This window comes from Salmo salar, chromosome 06 (assembly GCF_965601325.2).
Source record: "Salmo salar chromosome 06, fSalSal1, whole genome shotgun sequence".
Classification (NCBI taxonomy): domain Eukaryota; kingdom Metazoa; phylum Chordata; class Actinopteri; order Salmoniformes; family Salmonidae; genus Salmo; species Salmo salar.
This window is the reverse complement of record NC_138296.1, coordinates 61,300,221-61,319,750: the sequence shown is the minus strand read 5'-3', so window position 1 is coordinate 61,319,750 and position 19,530 is coordinate 61,300,221. Positions and strand designations below refer to the sequence as shown.

Sequence of the window (19,530 nt, the reverse complement as noted above, 5' to 3'; positions counted from 1 at the left end):
ATGTATTTCACAGTGGTTTAGACGGTACAATGATCCTCTGAAATTAGGCGATCTATTCGATTTTTTGCAACACGGACAAATTATTGCACCTTTAACTGAACATTTGGCAGTCTTACGGCTTGGGGGTAGAAGCTGTTCAGGATCCTGTTGGTTCCAGACTTGGTGCATCAGTACCGCTTGTCATGCGGTAGCAGAGAGAGCAGTCTATGACATGGGTAGCTGGAGTCTTTGAAAATGTTTAGGCCCTTCCTCTGACTCCGCCTGGTATAGAGGTCCTGAATGGCAGGGCCCCTCTGTAGATTAGAGTGAATCTCAGTTTTGCAGGGGGGCTGTGCCACTGAACTATGACCACTATTCTATAGAGCTTATCTTGTGTGTGTCTCTATAAGACTGTCCCCTAATCTGATATAGCCAGTGCAGTGCTCCGGGAGCAGCCATTTTGGAGCTACTTTTATACGCTTCAGAGGAGAATTGAGTCTTTTGAAAGAGAATAAGGTGTCACTATTCTGTGGTAGATGTGAGTAGCTTGTTTCCATTCCTAAGCTACTGATTAGTGCTCAGTGCAGATATCTCATAAACACCCCCGTTTAACACTTTTTCTTTTTTTTTCTTAGGCGTGATTTCATCACTTCAAATGTGAGATTCTCTGACGAGAAATTCAGTTTTGTATCAGTTTTGTGTTAGTTAATGAATGTTTTGGGCTGATCCTGCAGTTTTATCTGAGAATGATCCATGTCAGGATTCTCCCCAGGATTTATTAAGACGGTGGTGCTGCTGAGTACGGCCGGGAGGAGTTCCCAGAGGTGGGCAGTGCCCCACTTTGGAATCAGACATTTCTGAGTTTTTGAACACCTGTAACTGCCATAATTTTTTTAAATATAAAAATGTACATAGTGGTGCAGTCAGTCCACAAGGTGGCACAGCTCCTCTCTTACCTGCTTTGGGGAGAACCCTGCATAATGATATTAATATTTTGAGTGAAAGATTCTCAGGCGATAACAGACAATTTACATGCAACTGCATTTTTATCAGATAGTCACACCAGCTGTGGCTCTGAAATTAATTCAGAGCCTTTTTGTTAATTGCACATTATTTATTGAATGTGTTATATGTCAAAAATCCTCCAATACTCTCACTACTTAGTTCAGAGGCTGGCTGCCTCTTGAACTACTGTCTTCTCAGCCTCAGAGCAGCTTCCTCTGAGAGAAGAGGGGCGGGGCAGCTAGGAGTAGGGATGTGATCTTGTGTGTGTCCCAATGGTACCCTACCCCCTATGTAGTGCACTACTTTTGGAGTAGGGTTTGTAGGGTGCCCTTGTTTTAGCTCTAGAATGGTTGCCGAGCACCATTCACGGCTCGTTCCCTGTGATTGTTACCTTCACAGCCTTTGTAAAATATGCTTTTATTATATCTGGTACAGCGTAGGAGTTCAGGGTTGATGAGAACCAAGCACTCGGGGACAGACCGTTCAATAAAGCACGGAGGTTGCGGTGGTAGTGATTTTTTTTTAATGGGAAATGAGTGTGAAGAAGAATGGTGACCTGGGCATTGTAAATACTACACATCACCAAGCGCCTTACATGACGTTATCACCCACCATTTTATTCGATCAAGGCGTAATTAGGACGTTTGTTAATATCAATATTAAACGGACCAGCAGGATGGTTGAAGGTAAGTTCTTCATATGCGATTTGTTGCGAAGGTGTGCGCTGCTATCAGACCTGTGGTCTGCAGGGAGGGATAGAGAGAGGGAGGTGAAAGAATGCAGGGAGGCCATGCAATTAAGTACTCATCTCTAAAACAAAAGCAATTTAGGTCAAAGGAGCCCATACTAACAAAGGGAAACAGAACAGATAGATCCCAGTAAGAACTGTATCATCGAGGCTCAAAATAAGGAAAAACAAAAAAATAGAACTTATTCAACAAAGATCAAGTGTAATATATTAGAATAATAAAGCAAACTGGATGGAATATGGGGGAAAATATATATTTTTAATCTTCTGCATAGAAATGCTACCAAAAATAATTTACTGAAACTTGTTACAAATGACGCCAGGTGGCGCAGTGGTCTAAGGCACTGCATCGCAGTGCTAGCTGTGCCACCAGAGATTCTGGGTTCGCGTCCAGGCTCTGTCGCAGCCGGCCGCGACCGGGAGGCCCATGGGGTGGCGCACAATTGGCCCAGCGTCGTCCGGGTTAGGGAGGGTTTGGCCACAGAGATATCCTTGTCTCATCGCGCACTAACGACTCCTGTGGCAGGCCGGGTGCAGTGCACGCTGACCAGGTCGCCAGGTGTACGGTGTTTCCTCCGACGCATTGGTGCGGCTGGCTTCCGGGTTGGATGTGCATTGTGTCAAGAAGCAGTGCGGCTTGGTTGGGTTGTGTTTCGGAGGACACATGGCTCTCGACCTTCGCCTCTCCCGAGTCCGTACGGGAGTTGCAGCGACGAGACAAGACTGTAACTACTACCAATTGGATACCACAAAATTTGGGGCGAAAAATGGGTTAAATCCCCCAAAAATTACGGAGTCACCTATGATTCACCAAATTATATTTTGAAAGAGGAAGCTAAGTACTTTAAGCATATGTTTTCGTTTCTCCTCCATCTCCTCTAACTGAAGCTAATTGTGTGGATTTCTTTCCTATTAATAATGCCAAATTAAGACATACAGAAAGACTCATGTGAAGGCGAAAGTACAGAGGAGGATCTTCTTGACGGAATTACAGCCTTTAAGTCTAGGAAAACTCAAGGGCTGGGTGGCATACCAGTTGAGGTATACCAAACCTTTTTTGATATACTCAGAGGACCGTTATTAGCATATTTTAACCACTCCTTTGTAAATGGTAGATTATCAGACACTCAACAAGGTCTGATTTCATTATTACTGAAACAGGATACAAGTGGGAAATATAAAGATTGGAGGCTGCGATGCAAAGAATTCTAGCAAAATATATAGCGCATAGAATTAAAAAAGGTATTGTCGGACATTATTCATTCTAATCAGACAGGTTTTTTACATGGAAGATACATTGGAAATAATATAAAGCAAGTACTGGAAACAATAGAACACTATGAAAAATCTGGGAAACCAGGCCTGCTGTTCATAAAAGGCTTTTGATAAAGTACGACTGGAGTTTATATATAAATGCCTGCCTGGAACATTTCAATTTAGGAGAATATCTTATAAAATGGGTTAAAATCATGTATAGTAACCTTAGGATTAAAATAGTAAATAATGGCTACTTCTCGAACTGTGAAGAGGAGTAAAACAAGGTTGTCCACTATCGGCATATCTATTTATTATGGCCATCGAAATTTTAGCTATTAAAATCAGATCCAACAATAATATCAAGGGATTATAAATACAGGGCTTAAAAACAAAGTTGTCATTGTATGCTGATGATTCATGTTTTCTTTTAAATGCACAACTTGGATCCATCCACAGCATCATAGAGGATCTAGATAATTATTCTAATCTCTCTGGATTACAACCAAATTATGATAAGTGATATTACGTATCGAATCACAAAAAAATGCTACTTTTACTTTACCATGTAGTTTACCAATAAAATGGTCTGATGGTGATGTGGATATACTCCAAAATAAATGAATTATCTCACTCCAATACATTTTTATAGAAAGTTAACAAAAATTCATCAGATCTTGCTACCATGGAAAGGTAAATAACTTTCTATTTGTGGAAAACTCTTTAGTCATATCCCAGTTTACCTATTTGCTTATGGTCTTGCCTACACCTAGCGAACAGTTTTAATTATATGAGAAAAAAATATTCAATTTTATTTGGAACGGCAAGTCAGACAAAATTAAATGGGCCTGTTTTATATAATGAATATGAATTCGAAGGGCAAAAAATATTACATATTAAAGCATTAGACCTCTCACTAAAGGCTTCAGTCATTCAAAAGCTATACTTGAATCCAAACTAGTTTTCTAGCAAATTAGTAAGAATGTCTCACCCTATGTTCAAGAAAGGCCTTTTTCCCTTTATTTAGATTACAACCTCTCACTTTCAGTTATTTGAAAAGGAAATCATCTCCCAAATATCGCTATTTTTAAAACAAGCCATAGAAAATTGGTTGCAATTTCAATTTAATCCACCAGAAAGACATAACGAATAATACAACAAATATTGTGGTTAAACTCAAATATACTAATTGAGAAAAAAAATGTGTTTAAAAAAGGTATCTTCGTAAATGTCATAAATACGACTGGTGGAGTTATGTCATACATGCAGCTAACTAAAACATATGGAAATGTCTGCTCTACCCAAAATTACATCCAACTAGTTGTAACATTACCGCAAAAATGGAAGAGGAAAGTGGAAGGGGGAGAAAGTAAGGAACTTGTCTGTCGGCCCTGCATTAAAGACCATAATTGTTTAAAGAAAATGTTGATAAATAAAAAGTATCAGTTTCATTTAAAGACCCAAAAAATTACAGCCGTGCCATATAGATTGCAAAATAGTTGGGAAGAGATTTTTGACATACCGATTCCATGGCACATGGTTTATGAACTGATACGCAAAATGATGCTGGATTCAAAACGTAGAATTTTTCCATTGAAATTATTACACAGAATTCTTGCAGCCAACATAATGTTATTTTTATGGGGGATACAACCTTCACAGCTCTACAGATTCTGCTGCGAAGAGGCAGAATCATTAGATCATTTGTTTTGATACTGTCCATATGTAGCTTGTTTTTGGTCACAGGTCCAGGAATTGCTGAAGAATTGCAATATTTACCTGGAGCTAACCGGGCAAATAGCACTACTGGTCTTTCTGAAAAGTCATAGTCAATCGATCAATAATATAATACTTTAAGCAAAAATGTTTATTTTCAATTTACAATCTGTAGAAACCATGAGAATAGAAAGGTTCAGAACTTTTGTGAAACAGCACAGTTGAAAAATATATGGCAAATAGAAATCCAATATGGATGGTGTTAAGAGATAGGTGGGAGGGGTTTAAGGCATCTGAAGGTTGGGACTAATAACAACAAGATAACTAATGTAAAACATACTGTGCTCGTAAAACGTATATAGATTAAGATCTTTTTAAAAGAGCACAGTTTGAAAGATATGGAAAGTAGAAATCATACCGGATGGACATCATAAGTATATGGGAAAGGTTGAGGGTAGAGGAAAACGTTGTTGTTCACCAGTTTCCTTCAATTGGGGGAGGGGTGGTAGGGTTGGAGGGTAATAAAGGAAATGTATACAAAAAAAATAAAAAATTCTGTTTGTATATACACTGCCGTTCAAAAGTTTGGGGTCACTTAGAAATGTCCTTGTTTTTGAAAGAAAATCATAAAATAACTTCAAATTGATCAGAAATACAGTGTAGGCATTGTTAACGGCTGATTTTTAATGGAATATCTACAAAGGCGAACAGCGGTCCGTTATCAGCAACCGTCAATCCTGTGTTCCAATGGCACGTTGTGTTAGCTAATCCAAGTTTATCATTTTTAAAGGCTAATTAATCATTAGAAAACCCTTTTGCAATTTTGTTAACACAGCTGAAAACTGTTGTGCTGATTATAGAAGCAAAAAAACGGGCCTTCTTTAGACTAGTTGAATATCTGGAGCATCAGCATTTGTGGGTTTGGTTACAGGCTCAAAATGTCCAGAAACAAAGAATGTATTTCTCAAATTCGTCAGTCTATTATTGTTCTGAGAAATGAAGGCTGTTCCATGCGAGAAATTTCCAAGAAATTAACATCTCGAACAACGCTGTGTACTACTCCCTTCACAGAACAGCGCAAACTGGCTCTAACCAGAATAGAAAGAAGAGTGGAAGGCCCCGGTGCACAACTGAGCAAGTTGACAAATACATTAGTGTATAGTTTGAGAAACAGACACCTCAGAAGTCCTCAACTGGCAGCTTCATTAAATAGTACCAGCAAAACACCAGTCTCAACAGTGAAGAGGCGACTCCGGGATGCTGGCCTTCTAGGCAAAGTTGCAAAGAAAAAGCCATATCTCAGACTGGCCAATAAAAAGAAAAGATTAAGATGGACAAAAGAACACAGACACTGGACAGAGGAAGATTGGAAAAAAATGTGTTATGGACAGACAAATCTAAGTTTGATGTGTTCGGATAACAAAGAAGAACATTCGTGAGACGCAGAAAAAAATGAAAAGATGCTGGAGGAGTGCTTGATGCCATCTGTCAAGCATGGTGGAGGCAATGTGATGGTCTGGGGGTGCTTTGGTGGTGGTTAAGTGGGAGATTTGTACAGGGTATAAGGGATCTTGAAGAAGGAAGGCTATCTATCCATTTTGCAACGCCATGCCATACCCAGTGGACGGCGCTTAATTGGAGCCAATTTCCTCCTGCAACAGGACAATGACCCGAAGCACAGGTCCAAATTATGCCAGAACTATTTAGGGAAGAATCAGTCAGCTTGTATTCTGTCTTTAATGGAGTGGCCAGCAGTCACCGGATCTCAACCCTATTGAGCTGTTGTGGGAGCAGCTTTACCGCATGGTACGTAGGAAGTGCCCATCAAACCAATCCAACTTGTGGCAAGTGCTTCAGGAAGCATGGGGTGAAATCTCTTCAGATTACCTCAACAAATTGACAACTAGAATGCCAAAGGTCTGCAAGGCTGTAATTGCTGCAAATGGAGGATTCTTTGACGAAAGCAAAGTTTGAAGGACACCATTATAATTTTTAATTAAAAATCATTATAACCTTGTCAACGTCTTGACTGTATTTCCTTTTCATTTTGCAACTCATTTCATGTATGTTTTCATGGAAAACAAGGACATTTTCTAAGTGACCCCAAACTTTTGCGAACTGAACAATACATTAATCATATATTATAGCAAGGAAAATATATTTCATTGTAAAAAAATATATATATTATTGCATAAACCAATGCCCTATAAATTAACATGTAGTTGCAGTGTGGAAGTTGGAGAGGGATAATGTAACGATTGCTGTGACCACTGACGACGCTAGAAATTTTGTAAATGCAGTTGCACTAGCTGGATTGGGGCCACAGATAGGATGCTTTGCTCACGTTATTAATCTGCATCTCAAAAAGCTATGTCAGTGAATCCAATCTCTCGCCTCCTAGCCAAGACCAGGAAGGTGGTATCCTGCTTTCATAAAAGCACAACTGCTGCTCATGTTTTCAAGACACAACAGGAGATGTTGAAGCTGCCAAACCACAAACTAATCCAGGATGTCCCTACTAGATGGAATTCAAGCCATGACATGGTTGTGAGATACCTTGAGCAGAAAGTTGTGGTGTATTCTACACTGACTGATCAAGCTTTGAGGAAGAATGTAAAAGATATTGTGTCTTTGTCTGAAAATGACATAAGACTAGCAGAGGAAGTTATCAAAGTGTGCAAATCTCTCAAAACAGTCACAACACTGATATGCACTGAGCGCATTCCATCAGTTTCCATGGTCCTGCCTACGAAAACAATGATCCTGAAATCAATGGTGGCATCTGATGAAGATGAACCCGCAGTAAAAGGATGTCAAGACTGCTATCAGAGTTAACCTGGAGCCTAGATATGCTGACCCTGATGTCCAAGACTTCTTACACAAGAGCACCGCTTTGGACCCCCGGTTCAAGTCCCTGCTGCACCTGGATGCTGCTGCTCGTCTGAGAGTCTACAATGAACTCACAGCAGAGATTGTGACCAATATACAACAGGTAATAATTGTAATTGTCATAATAGTGTCTGATATATTTCTAACAACAAATTATATTTTTATGCCACTTCAGAGATAGTAATTTTCATCTAATTTAATTCTACAGGGTCAAGCCCTCTCCAGAGATGACAGATGACAGGGGTTGTCCTCCAGAAAAGAAGTCTGCCATGGCTGAGCTTTTTGAGGAGTTGTTCACGTCCCAGGAGCAGGGAACCAAGTCAAAGATCAAGGTCATAGAGGAGCTGGTGACCTCATACAGGCAAGTGGACTGTATTCCCCTGGATGCTGATCCACTTACATGGTGGAAGACCGAAGAGTTAATATACCCTCATATTGCCATTTTAGCAAGGCGCTACCTGACTGTGCCTGGGACCTCTGTCCCTAGCGAGAGGGTATTCTCCACAGCGGCTGACATTGTCACAGCAAGCCGATCTGTGCTCACTGCAGATAATGTAGATAGACTAATCTTCTTAAAGAAAAACTTGAAAATCTGCTAGTTTTATCTTTTTTTTTTCATTTTTTTTTTTTCAAGTAACCCATCTCAAGTGGTCCTATTTTGTTTAAGGCACTGCTATGTGACTTAATGTTGATATATGCTGCTGGACTATGCACTCTTGTTGAAGTTCTGTTTTAAATGACTATTTTATTTCATGTTATAAGGCAGACACTGCTGTTTTTTGTTGTCCCTTTGTTTCCATATGCTCCTGGGAATTCAAGCTACCCATGTTTACTATTATAATAAATGGAAAATCTAAATACAAACTTACATATTTCTCAGGCATTTATTTTGTCGATGTATCGAAACCGTACCAAACCGTGACACCACTGTACCGTACCGAACTGTGAGTTTTGTGAACTGTTTCACAAAGAAAATATATGGTAGATTGGAAGTGATGCAGACAATTGCATTGATGGAAGCTACAATCGATCTGCAATATTAAAGGTGGTCTACCCCCTAAAAAATATTAAAGGTGGTCTACCCCCTAAGTCTTATAAAAAAAATGTTTTTAAAAGATTGCAGGGTGGATGGCATGCTCGTTGTTGTTTTAATGTTACTCAGCCCTTCTCCGACCCAACTATGATTCATTACTGTGCCACTATGTGAAATTTAACCTTGACGTTCAGTTGTAGGGGAGAAAAATGGAATGACTTCCATTCCATCACCATGGCATGAAGATGGGTACCCCATTTTACCTTTTGTCTCTACGTGGAGTGCAACGCTAGTCATCAGGTACAGTAGTTAATCCCTGCTTCCGCTTGACATCTCCTGTGGAAGCCTGATCGTTTTATTAGGAGATCTATGTGGTTTCATCTCCGCAGGCCTTCCAGGCCAAGGCTTTGTGAATCCTGCCTTAACAGGTTTAGCATGAAAGCCGGGGCTGCTGGGCTGCGGCCCCCTCTCTGTAGCTTCCAAGCAACCATAGCTCCAAGTATACAGTATCAGTTCTCTGTTTGATGAGTAGTATGGAGCTGAGGATCAGAGTATTGTTTCTTCATCCTATGTAAAGCATTCTCAATGAATTTGGTGATGTTTTTAGCTCCTCTATGGAGGTGGGTGCGTCGGTGGAGATCTCCCTTGGCTCATCTCTCCTCCACCTCGTGTTCACCTCTCCCTGTCTCCCTCTTTCAATCTGTCTCTGATGGCTTGCAGATGCAGTGGATGTGGTGGGTGTACTATGGTGTCAAAGAACTGAAAGGGAACTCCAGATAGAACGGTGTGCCTCCTACATAGAGTTGCATCAAAAAGACAACAGCAGTTATTTTTTGTCTGGCTGGAAGCAAAATTATTTTATTCTTTATATGGAAGTAGAACAGTATGGAAGCAGAATGACTCACTATTATTCCATTCCAGGTTGCCCTGATGCTTCTCTTTAGTGGTAATAGTCACTGTCAAGTACTGTCTCTGGTTATCTACTGCCAGCTGAAGGAACCATTACCACTACTTGATCTAATTTTCCAACTGTGGCAATTGGCAGGTCTTCACCACCGAGCAGCCATTCTGATAGAGGGTTATTTCATTATTTCCCCCTAACGCATTCATTGCATCTTAACAGTGTTTGACGTTAGAGAATTTGACTCCGAAATCAATTGCGCCTCACGATAAAGACATCTGTCTGGTGCAGGTCTGTTGTGTGTTTAGCTCCATTGTGATGAAGCATTGTTTCTAAGTAATCAGCGGATACCTCACATTTCCTACGTGTGTTGACTGTGCCTCGGCTTAGGCAGCTTGTTGACAGTCTCCTAATCTCACATTTCCTCTCATCTGTGTTGTTCCATGTCATTTCAGCAAGCCATGACACCCACCCTCTCAGATTGTTCTGAAATCGTTTCTGTAGTTAGAAACTGGTAAGATTAGCATACCTGCAACATTATTTTGTTGAAATATAATTTGATTTGAGAAATTAAGGTAATTGATTGCACCCAAATTGGCATTTTTTAAGTTATAGGATTCATATAATATTCAATAAAAATAGTACATAACATCTGATTTGGACCTGCATTTTTTTTTTTTTTTTACAATGAGTAAGCCATGAGGATTCCAAAGAAATGGTTAAAAGCCACCAACCGACTCCCCCTTGCCAATCCCAACCCAACAATGAATATACAATATCAGTTCACTATGTTTGACAAGTAATATGGAGCTGCGGCTTGGAGTATTGTTTCTTCATCTTATGTAATACATTCTCAGTGAACTTTGTGTTATTTTTTTTTTCTTATCAGAAATTAGTCATTGAAGTTCGGTTTATGTCCCATCCTGATCCTACATCCTTATTACCATGTTCTGACCACTAGATGGTGCTGTTCCTGCTATTAGGTGATTTATTATTTTTTAATCACCCACATTAGAACATTTTAATTTTGGTTTCCTTAGCCTATGGAAAAGGTACGACAGCAACCCATGTTTTGGTTATGTTTACCTGGCCACTGTTTCAAATGCTAACATTTTACATTTTTTACATTTTAGTAATTTAGCAGACGCTCTTATCCAGAGCGACTTACAGTAGTGAATGCATACATTTAATTATTATTTTTTTTTTTTTTCCGTTCTGGTCCCCCGTGGGAATCGTACCCACAACCCTGGCGTTGCAAACACCATGCTCTACCAACTGAGCCACACGGGACCGTTGTAGCATTTGTCGCACAAATCCAATGTAAGTCAATGGTACCTTCGAAACAGTGGCCAGGTAAACAAAATCAAAGCATGGGTTGCTGTCGTACCTTGTCCATAGACTGCTTACAAGCTAAGGAAACCAATATGTAATTTGGGTGAACTATCCCTTTAACATTGAGGGGGTGGGGGGCTCAACTAATAGCACGAACAGCACCCTGTAGTGGTCAGAACCTGGTAATGTCAGGATGTAGGATGGGGCATAAACCTAACAACTTCAATGGCTTTCTCTGAACAGGGGAAAAAACATCACCAAATTCATTGAGAATTCTTTACATAGGATGAAGAAACAATACTCTGATCCGCAGCTCCATACTACTCCTCAAACAGAGAACTGATACTGTATACTTGTTGATGGGTTGGGATTGGCGTGTGGGGTACGTGTGTGGCTTTTGACCCTTTTTTTGGAATCCTAATGTCTTACTCATTGTTCGATTTTTTTGGGGGGGGGATCCAAATCAGATGTTGTGTACTATATGTATTTAATATTATATGAATCCTATAATTTAAAATGGCCAATTTGGGTGCAATCAATTAACTTCGTTTCTCAGAAATAAAATTATATTTAAACAAAATAATGTTGCAGGAATGCTAATGTTATCTGTTTCTAACTACAGAAATGATTTCAGAACAATCTGAGATGGTGGGTGTCTCAATCCTCTTGTGCTTTTTGAGGTGGAACGACCTCTCTCCTTTCTTCTCATTCCCCCTCCTGACTTCAGAGTGCAGAAGCGCCATCTGAAGTACCTCTGTCTCCTAGCTACAGGCTCTTGTACCATGCACACAGCCTAATCCTCAAACTTAAATGTCAGATTCTGACAATACAGAGAGAAAGCCTCTTCATTCTCCATGATTAGTTATGATGACTAAGTGTCACTGACTCCAGTCACTCAGCAAGTATGATACAATAACTGGTGATGACAGTTCTATATGAATATGATGATTGTTGTTTTGTTCCTGCCTTGTATAATGCTGTTTGTATTTCAGCTCCGTCTCCTCTCACTCCTAGTGGATATGATACCTTAACCTGCCTTCTGGCTAATGCAGGACTATACTTATAGAGGAGCAATGGCATTTCTTGTCCGTTATCCCGTTTACCACTCGTGTTATAGCACTTATGGCACATGGAGAAAAATCACTCCTGGCTAATTGTTTGTAAACCATTGAGATTGTAAAACTATGGATAAGAAAGAGGGATAAGAAGGACTCTATCACCTTCCTTTGTTGTTCATCTCTTGGTCGTTTTCATGACTTACGTTGGCATTAATTCACACTCTGGTTCTTGTAAAGAGACTGCAATGTGACATTTGGAGATATTTTAGCAGCCACGGTGCATCGCTACCACCACCTGTGGTGACATTTTGAAATGTGTCACGCATTTTCGACTGTTTTCAGCATTTGTTCTGTGTTTGAGTAAAATGCTGTTTGCATAGATAATGAGTATATGATGAGCTGCCATGGCAATGAAATTGAACTCTTTAATTTATATTTCACTGTTATTTATGGACATGTAAATGTAGTTGTTTGTTCACTACAATGGTAGTGTTTGCATGCAGGGTACTTTGTCTGTCTGACTTGTCTGAAAGAAAGAATCAGTGGTGGAAGAAGTACCCAATTTTCATACTTAAGTAAAGATACCTTAATAGAAAAGTAAAAATGAAAGTCACCCAGTAAAATACTACTTGGATAAAAGTCTAAGCGTGTTTGGTTTTACTTATACTTAAGTATCAAAAGTAAATGTAATTGCTAAAATATACTTAAGTATCAATATTATAAGTGTTAAATACTTTAAAAAAAAATCTATATATTAAGCAAACCAGACGGCACCATTTCATTTGGTTAGTTATTTATTTTTTACGGATAGCCAGGGGCTGTCTCCAACACTCAAAACATAATTTACATATTAAGCATGTGTGTTCAGTAAGTCTGCCAGATCAGAGGCAGTAGAGCTGACCAGGGTTGTTCTCTTGATAAGTGTGTGTGAATTGGAACATTTTTGTCCTTCTACATAAGTGCTTTACACCACTGGAAAGATGATTGAATGAACTGAACTGTGAGTTGTTTATTCGTACTTTGAGGCTGCTGTACAGTGCCCATATTAATAGCAGATTGGCATTTATTGGGATGACTCATGTACTGCAGTCACTAGCTGGCACAAGTCATAAAATCTTATTTTAAACCTAAACCTAACTTTAAGCCGAACATTAACCACACTGCTAACCTTATGCCTAACTTTAAATTAAGTCCGAAAAGTACATTTTTGTTTACATACATTTTTACGATATATAGCACATTTTTACTTTGCCACTGGCCCATCTAGTAGAAATCGCTCTGCCTCCAGGATAAGATTCATCCCAATAAACTGCATATTCATATTAATACCCGCTCACTGATGCCCCTATGCCTAGCTTTGGGCTGTATCTGTCTCTCCCATCTGGCAGCTGTCTGTGCCTCTGTTGAACAGCCTGGCTGGCTGCTTGCGTCCCTCCCTTCCTCCTCTAGGCTTTTTACCACAGGGCCCCTGCTTGCTGCTACCTCCTCGCATCAGGGCCAACATCACTAATAATAATACAGCCAGCCTGCACGTTGCCACAGGCTGCTCCAACTCCGCTCTTTTATATTAGGCCACACAGTGAAACAGCTGATTGTGGATCTTCTACAGATGCACCTTTGAGAGCCTTCTGTCGAGCAGCATCACCGCCTGGTAAGGCAACTGCACCACGATCAACCTCATGGCTCTCCAGAGGTTGGTGTGGTCAGCCCAACGCATCACGGGTGGCACACTGCCTGACCTCCAGGACATTTACAGCACTCTGTCCAAGGAAGGCCAAGAAGATCATTAAGGACCTCAGCCACCCGAGCACAGGCTGTTCACTCTGCTACCATCTAGCAGACAGAGACCGAAAGACTGAGAAACAGCTTTTATCACCAGGCCATCAGACTGTTGAACAGCCATCACTAGCTGGCTATCTACCCGGTACTCAACCCTGCACCTTGAGGCTGATGCCTAATGTAATAGTCATTGAATGCTGGTCACCTCATATTCTGTTTACCGTAATTTCCGGACTATTAAGCGCACCTGAATATAAGCCGCACCCACTGAATTAAAAAAAAAAATTTATTTTGAACATAAATAAGCCGCACATGTCTATAACCCGCAGGTGCCTACCGGTACATTGAAACAAATGAACTTTACACAGGCTTTAACGAAACACGGCTTGTGACAAAAATAAATGGGCTTTAACGAAACACGGCTTGTAACAAAAATAAATGGGCTTTAACGAAACACGGCTTGTAACAAAAATAAATAGGCTTTAACGAAACACGGCTTGTAACAAAAAAATAAAAATTTGCAGTAAACAGTAGCCTACCAAGAAAGTCATTGGTCACCATCTTCCTCCTCCTGTGCACTGAAACCATCTCCGTCGGAGTTGAATAGCCTCAGAATTGCTTCATCCGATATTGGATCGTTTTCATTGTCGCTCTCGTCACTTTCATCCGGAGGCAAATCCCCCGCTGAGCCCTCTTTTAACATGCAGCAGTCCAGCCTTTCGAAACCCGTTGATGATAGTGGATTTTTTGACAATGCTCTACGCTGTCAGGACCCACTGGCAGACTTGACCATAAGTTGCTCTTCGCATGCGGCCCGTTTTAGTGAAGGATTTCTCCCCACTTGTCATCCAAGCCTCCCGCTGAACACGGAGCGCCACCTTAAATGCACGATTTACACTGATGTCGAGTGGCTGCAAATATTTTGTTGTACCCCCAGGAATCAGGGTGACAAAATGACTACCGTAATCAGAATGATGAGAAGTTTGAGAGCGCTCGATTTAATCTAAACAGTAAACAAAAAAGATGTTTGACCTTAACCCGTTCGGCAATTTCATTGGTCTAATGAAAGCTTCATGCCGCCAAAAAACTGAGCACGTCACAGAATGTGTTTTTTTGGAGAAAAAAAATTGAAAGCGGGAAAAATCCATATATTAGCCGCGTGGGAAAAAAGTTTATAGTCTGGAAATTACGGTATATACTGTTGTTTACTCACTGTGTATGTATATACTGTATTCTCAAACAAAGCTCATCCTAATATTCAGTGCATTCGGAAAGTATTCAGACACCTTGACTTTTACCGGATTTTGTTAAGGTATAGTCTTATTTTAAATTTTATTAAATTGCTGTTTTTTTTCTCATAAATTTACACACAATACCCGATAATGACAAAGTAAAAACAGGTTTTTATAATTTTGTTCTAATTTATTAAAAATAAAACCATGAAATATCACATTTACATAAGTATTCAGACCCTTTAATCAGTACTTTGTTGAAGCACCGTTAGCAGTGATTAGAGCCTTGAGTCTTCTTGCGTATGACAAGCTTGGCATACCTGTATTTGGGGAGTTTCTCCCATTCGTCTCTGCAGATCCTCTCAAGCTCTGTCAGGTTGGATGGGGAGCGTTTCTGCACCGCTATTTTCAGGCCTCTCTAGAGATGTTAGATCGAGTTCAAGTCCGGACTCAAGGACATTCAGAGACTTGTCCCGAAGCCACTCCTGTGTTGTCTTGGCTGTGTGCTTAGGGTCGTTGTCCTGTTGGAAGGTGAACCTTCGCCCCAGTATGAGGTGCTGAGCGCTCTGGAGAAGGTTTTCATAAAGAATCTCTCTGCACTTTGCTCCGTTCATCTTTGCCTCGATCCTGACTAGTCTCCCAGTCCCTGCCGCTGAAAAACATCCCCACATCATGATGCTGCTACCTCCATGCTTCATCGTAGGGATGGTGCCAGGTTTCCTCCAGATGTGGCGCTTGGCATTTAGGCCAAATATTTTAATCTTGGTTTCATCAGACCAGAGAATCTTGTTTCTCATGGTCTGAGCGTCATTTAGGTGCCTTTTGGCAAGTCCAAGGGTGCTGTCATGTGCCTTTTACTGAGGAGTGGCTTCCATCTGGCCACTCTGCCATAAAGGCCTGATTTTGGTTGAGTGCTGCAGAGATGGTTGTCCTTCTGGAAGGTTCTCCCATCTCCAAAGATGAACTCTGGAGCTCTGTCAGAGTGACCATTAGGTTTTTGGTCACCTCCCTGACCAAGGCCCTCCTCCCCCGATTGCTCAAGTTTGGCCGGGCAGCCAGCTCTAGGAAGCCACTGTGTTGTTGGGGACCTTCAATGCTGCACAATGTTTTTGGTACCATTCTCCAGATCTGTCTCGGAGTTCGACGGACAATTCCTTCGACCTCATAGCTTGGTTTTTGCTCTGGCATGTGCTGTCAACTGTGGGGCCTTATATAGACAGGTGTGTGCCTTTCCCAAATCATGTCCAATCAATTGAATTTACAACAGGTAGACTCCGATCAAGTTGTAGAAACATTTCAAGGGTGATTCATGAAAACAGGATGTACCTCAGTTCAATTTTGAATCTCAAAGCAAAGGGTCTGAAAACTTATGTAAATAAGTTATTTCTTTTTGCCAAAAAATTCTAAAAACCAGTTTTTGCTTTGTAATTATGGGGTATTGTGTGTATCATAAGGCTGTAACACAACAATATGTGGAATAAGTCAAAGAGTATGAATCATTTCTGAAGGCACTGTATCTACTTTGGATTGTGATTTCTTGTTTTTATTTTCTATTTGTTGCTAGCCATTCTACTGCACTGTTGGAGCTAGTAACAAAAGCATTTCGCTTCACCTGCTATAACACATGCAAACCTGTGTCGAGACCAAAACTTTTATTTTATTTAAAATGTTCTACAATTATTATCACGACTTTCAGCGTGAGACTTAGCAGTATTGTGTAGACTTGGGCTTTGTTGTCAGCCAGTGTCACTTCCGTACTTAGATTCATCCCCACAGTGTTTGATTCAACATGGACTGGGTGCTTCTCATCCTCAGGACACAAAGCCTTTTAGTGCATATTCCCCACTGCACGATTCCTTTTGAGGTTAGGCTATATGCTTACTCTATAATGTAAGTCATGGTCATATTAGTATCAAGGTAAATCTTACATTCTTACTTAGTCCTCTTCGTTCCTGGAGGAACATAGGGTCTGTACTGAAGATTTCCAATGCTGTCAATCAAATTCTGTTGTGACCATAAATCTTAAACTAAACTCTCTGGCCCTGAGCTTTAACGTCTAACTTATACCACTCTAAATGTTCTGCTCTTGGCTGCTCTTCATTTGAAGACCATATTCAGCTAGCTGATTATGTAGTAAAGCTTAATCTCAGATTAATATAGTTTTTACAGTAGCCTATCTAAGTCTCCTCTCCTGGGGATGCCTCAGCCAATATGGTACTGTAGATTGTCTTTCGCTGAACATCTGTCATCCTTGATCGAGTAGCTGAACAAGCCTCTCTTTTCCTGCCATCATGAGCCTAATTATTCATGTAGTCTGTGCTATTTCGGTCATTAACCTAAGCCTAAACTGTCAAATGATGTGCAACTGTGCATTGATGTTTCCAACTTGATTGATGCGATATCAATCACTGAGATGAGTGCTTGATACTGATACAGTAACACGATAGACAATACATTGTGTGTTACTGTATATTGATCGATTGGTGGGTGGAAAAGATGGCCTCCAGCATAGTTCTACAAGGATTGCTTTTCTGCGTTATAATAGAAACCATGGCTTCATCCCAAATGGCACCCTATTCCCTACATAGTGCTCTACTTTTGACAAGATGGCCTATAGGGCTCTGGTCAAAAGTAGTGCACTATGTAGGGAATAGGGTGCCTTTTAGGATGTAATCCATGGTTATTATGTGTGAGCTTATAGGAGGATATAGATGTCATTCTATTAACAAGACTCCCGCTTGTTATTTCCATTCCTTGCTGTACAGTAACTGTCTGTCTGTCCTGTTGCTGATGATATTTCCTGTTGTGTTTTTCCAGCTCCTGGAAGGCAGCTTCACGTCCCAGGTCAGCCATGAAGTTGACGGCCTTATCTTCCAGCCGTGCGGGGTGAGTCTGTCTTAAACACTGTTATTTGTGTCAAAGCACCAGGCTATCTCTACAGGCTAATTGCACAGCAGCACCAAGTTTTCATCGACCTCCCTCTAATAATAAGGCAGCAGGGTAGGACTCCGCCTCAGGTTTCTGGAGAAGGTTATTTGTTGGGCTCACTCTTTGTCAGTCACCTCTACCTGCCCTCCTGTCACTGTGAAGGAAGGGGTGCCCAAAACTGCACTCACACAGTCCACAGGTTCAGATATGTGTGGAACAGCCACTGTCAGCACTATAAAAGGGTCAAGGTAGGAAGGCCATCTCTGCTTTGTGTTGGAGGGAAATAGCCTTCTCTACCAACGCTACTCTTACAATGTTAAGATGATATTATTACAGCAGCGGTCCCGGGGAAGATTACCCTTATATGGTGAATGAATCGTGGTCTTACATCCTCTGCCTCCCTCAAGGAGGCACAGTGTCCCCTATTTGGATAGTTTGCAGAGACGTGTTTTTCTCTGGAGAGATACAACGTGGCTCTGTACATAGTAAATTAATTAGCACAACATCACCTCAGATAACCGATAGTGTCTGCACAGCGTAACGGAAAGGGGTGGCATTTAGAGATACGTGGTGGAGGTAAGTAGAATCAGAAGTGGTGTGCAGCTGTGCACACCTGCAGACGTTCAGATTGATTGGGCGCAGGGAGGCAGAGTGTTTTACATACAAGTTGCTATTCCGATCTGACTCAACGTCTTCTCTCTGATGCACGTTGTGCGACATGCATCAACCCCGTCTCTTCCAAATACCGTTGGAGTACTACCTTCACGAATTCTCTAGTTTGGCGCCACAGGTGTTAGACATTCTTTTCATAAAAAATATATTTTACTCAGTCTGTGCATTAGTTAGCTGCTACGGTAGGTGTCAAACAAACTATCAAGCAGTGTCTATGTATTTAACTACTTCTTCCTTTCTTGTGTTGAGGGCTGTTTTGCCCTGACCTCCTCTCTGTGTTCTCATTTATTTGCCATCAGGAGCCTTGTCTTCTTCCTTATGTCTGTGTGTTACAATATTGATTTCATATCCCTGGTCCAGCTGTAAATCATTGAGTAGCAACAAGAAAGTGATTGATCATCACTGAAATAGCCAAACCAGGAGATGGGACTATTTGACAAAGACAACGGATCAATACAGGCATAGAAGGGAAGTAAAATTCATAGAACCTTTCCCCTAACTAGGAAATGAAGGTACATTTACATTTAAGTCATTTAGCAGACGCTCTTATCCAGAGCGACTTAAAAATTGGTGCATTCACCTTATGATATCCAGTGGAACAACCACTTTACAATAGTGCATCTAAATCTTTTAAGGGGGGGGGGGGGGGGTTAGAAGGATTACTTTATCCTATCCTAGGTATTCCTTAAAGAGGTGGGGTTTCAGGTGTCTCCGGAAGGTGGTGATTGACTCCGCTGTCCTGGCGTCGTGAGGGAGCTTGTTCCACCATTGGGGTGCCAGAGCAGCGAACAGTTTTGACTGGGCTGAGCGGGAACTGTGCTTCCTCAGAGGTAGGGGGGCCAACAGGCCAGAGGTGGATGAACGCAGTGCCCTTGTTTGGGTGTAGGGCCTGATAAGGGCACTGCGTTCATCAGGTAGATTTGGACTCAAGCTAAAAATTCAACCTGTTTGCCTATATCCCTTGAGATTAATGTTCATTCGATCAGTCGTTAGTTCACAGGTGA

The 19,530-nt window shown here is 41.0% G+C and overlaps 1 protein-coding gene across 2 annotated transcripts in view; it reads left to right on the top strand.

The window, feature by feature from the left end:
• Positions 1–19,530, top strand: part of rngtt (RNA guanylyltransferase and 5'-phosphatase) — a 155,352-nt gene that overhangs the window by 83,736 nt on the left and 52,086 nt on the right. For both annotated transcript variants that reach the window (XM_014204745.3, NM_001173757.1), the window contains 1 exon segment: positions 17,744–17,812. In XM_014204745.3, coding sequence (XP_014060220.1) covers positions 17,744–17,812 — 69 coding nt within the window.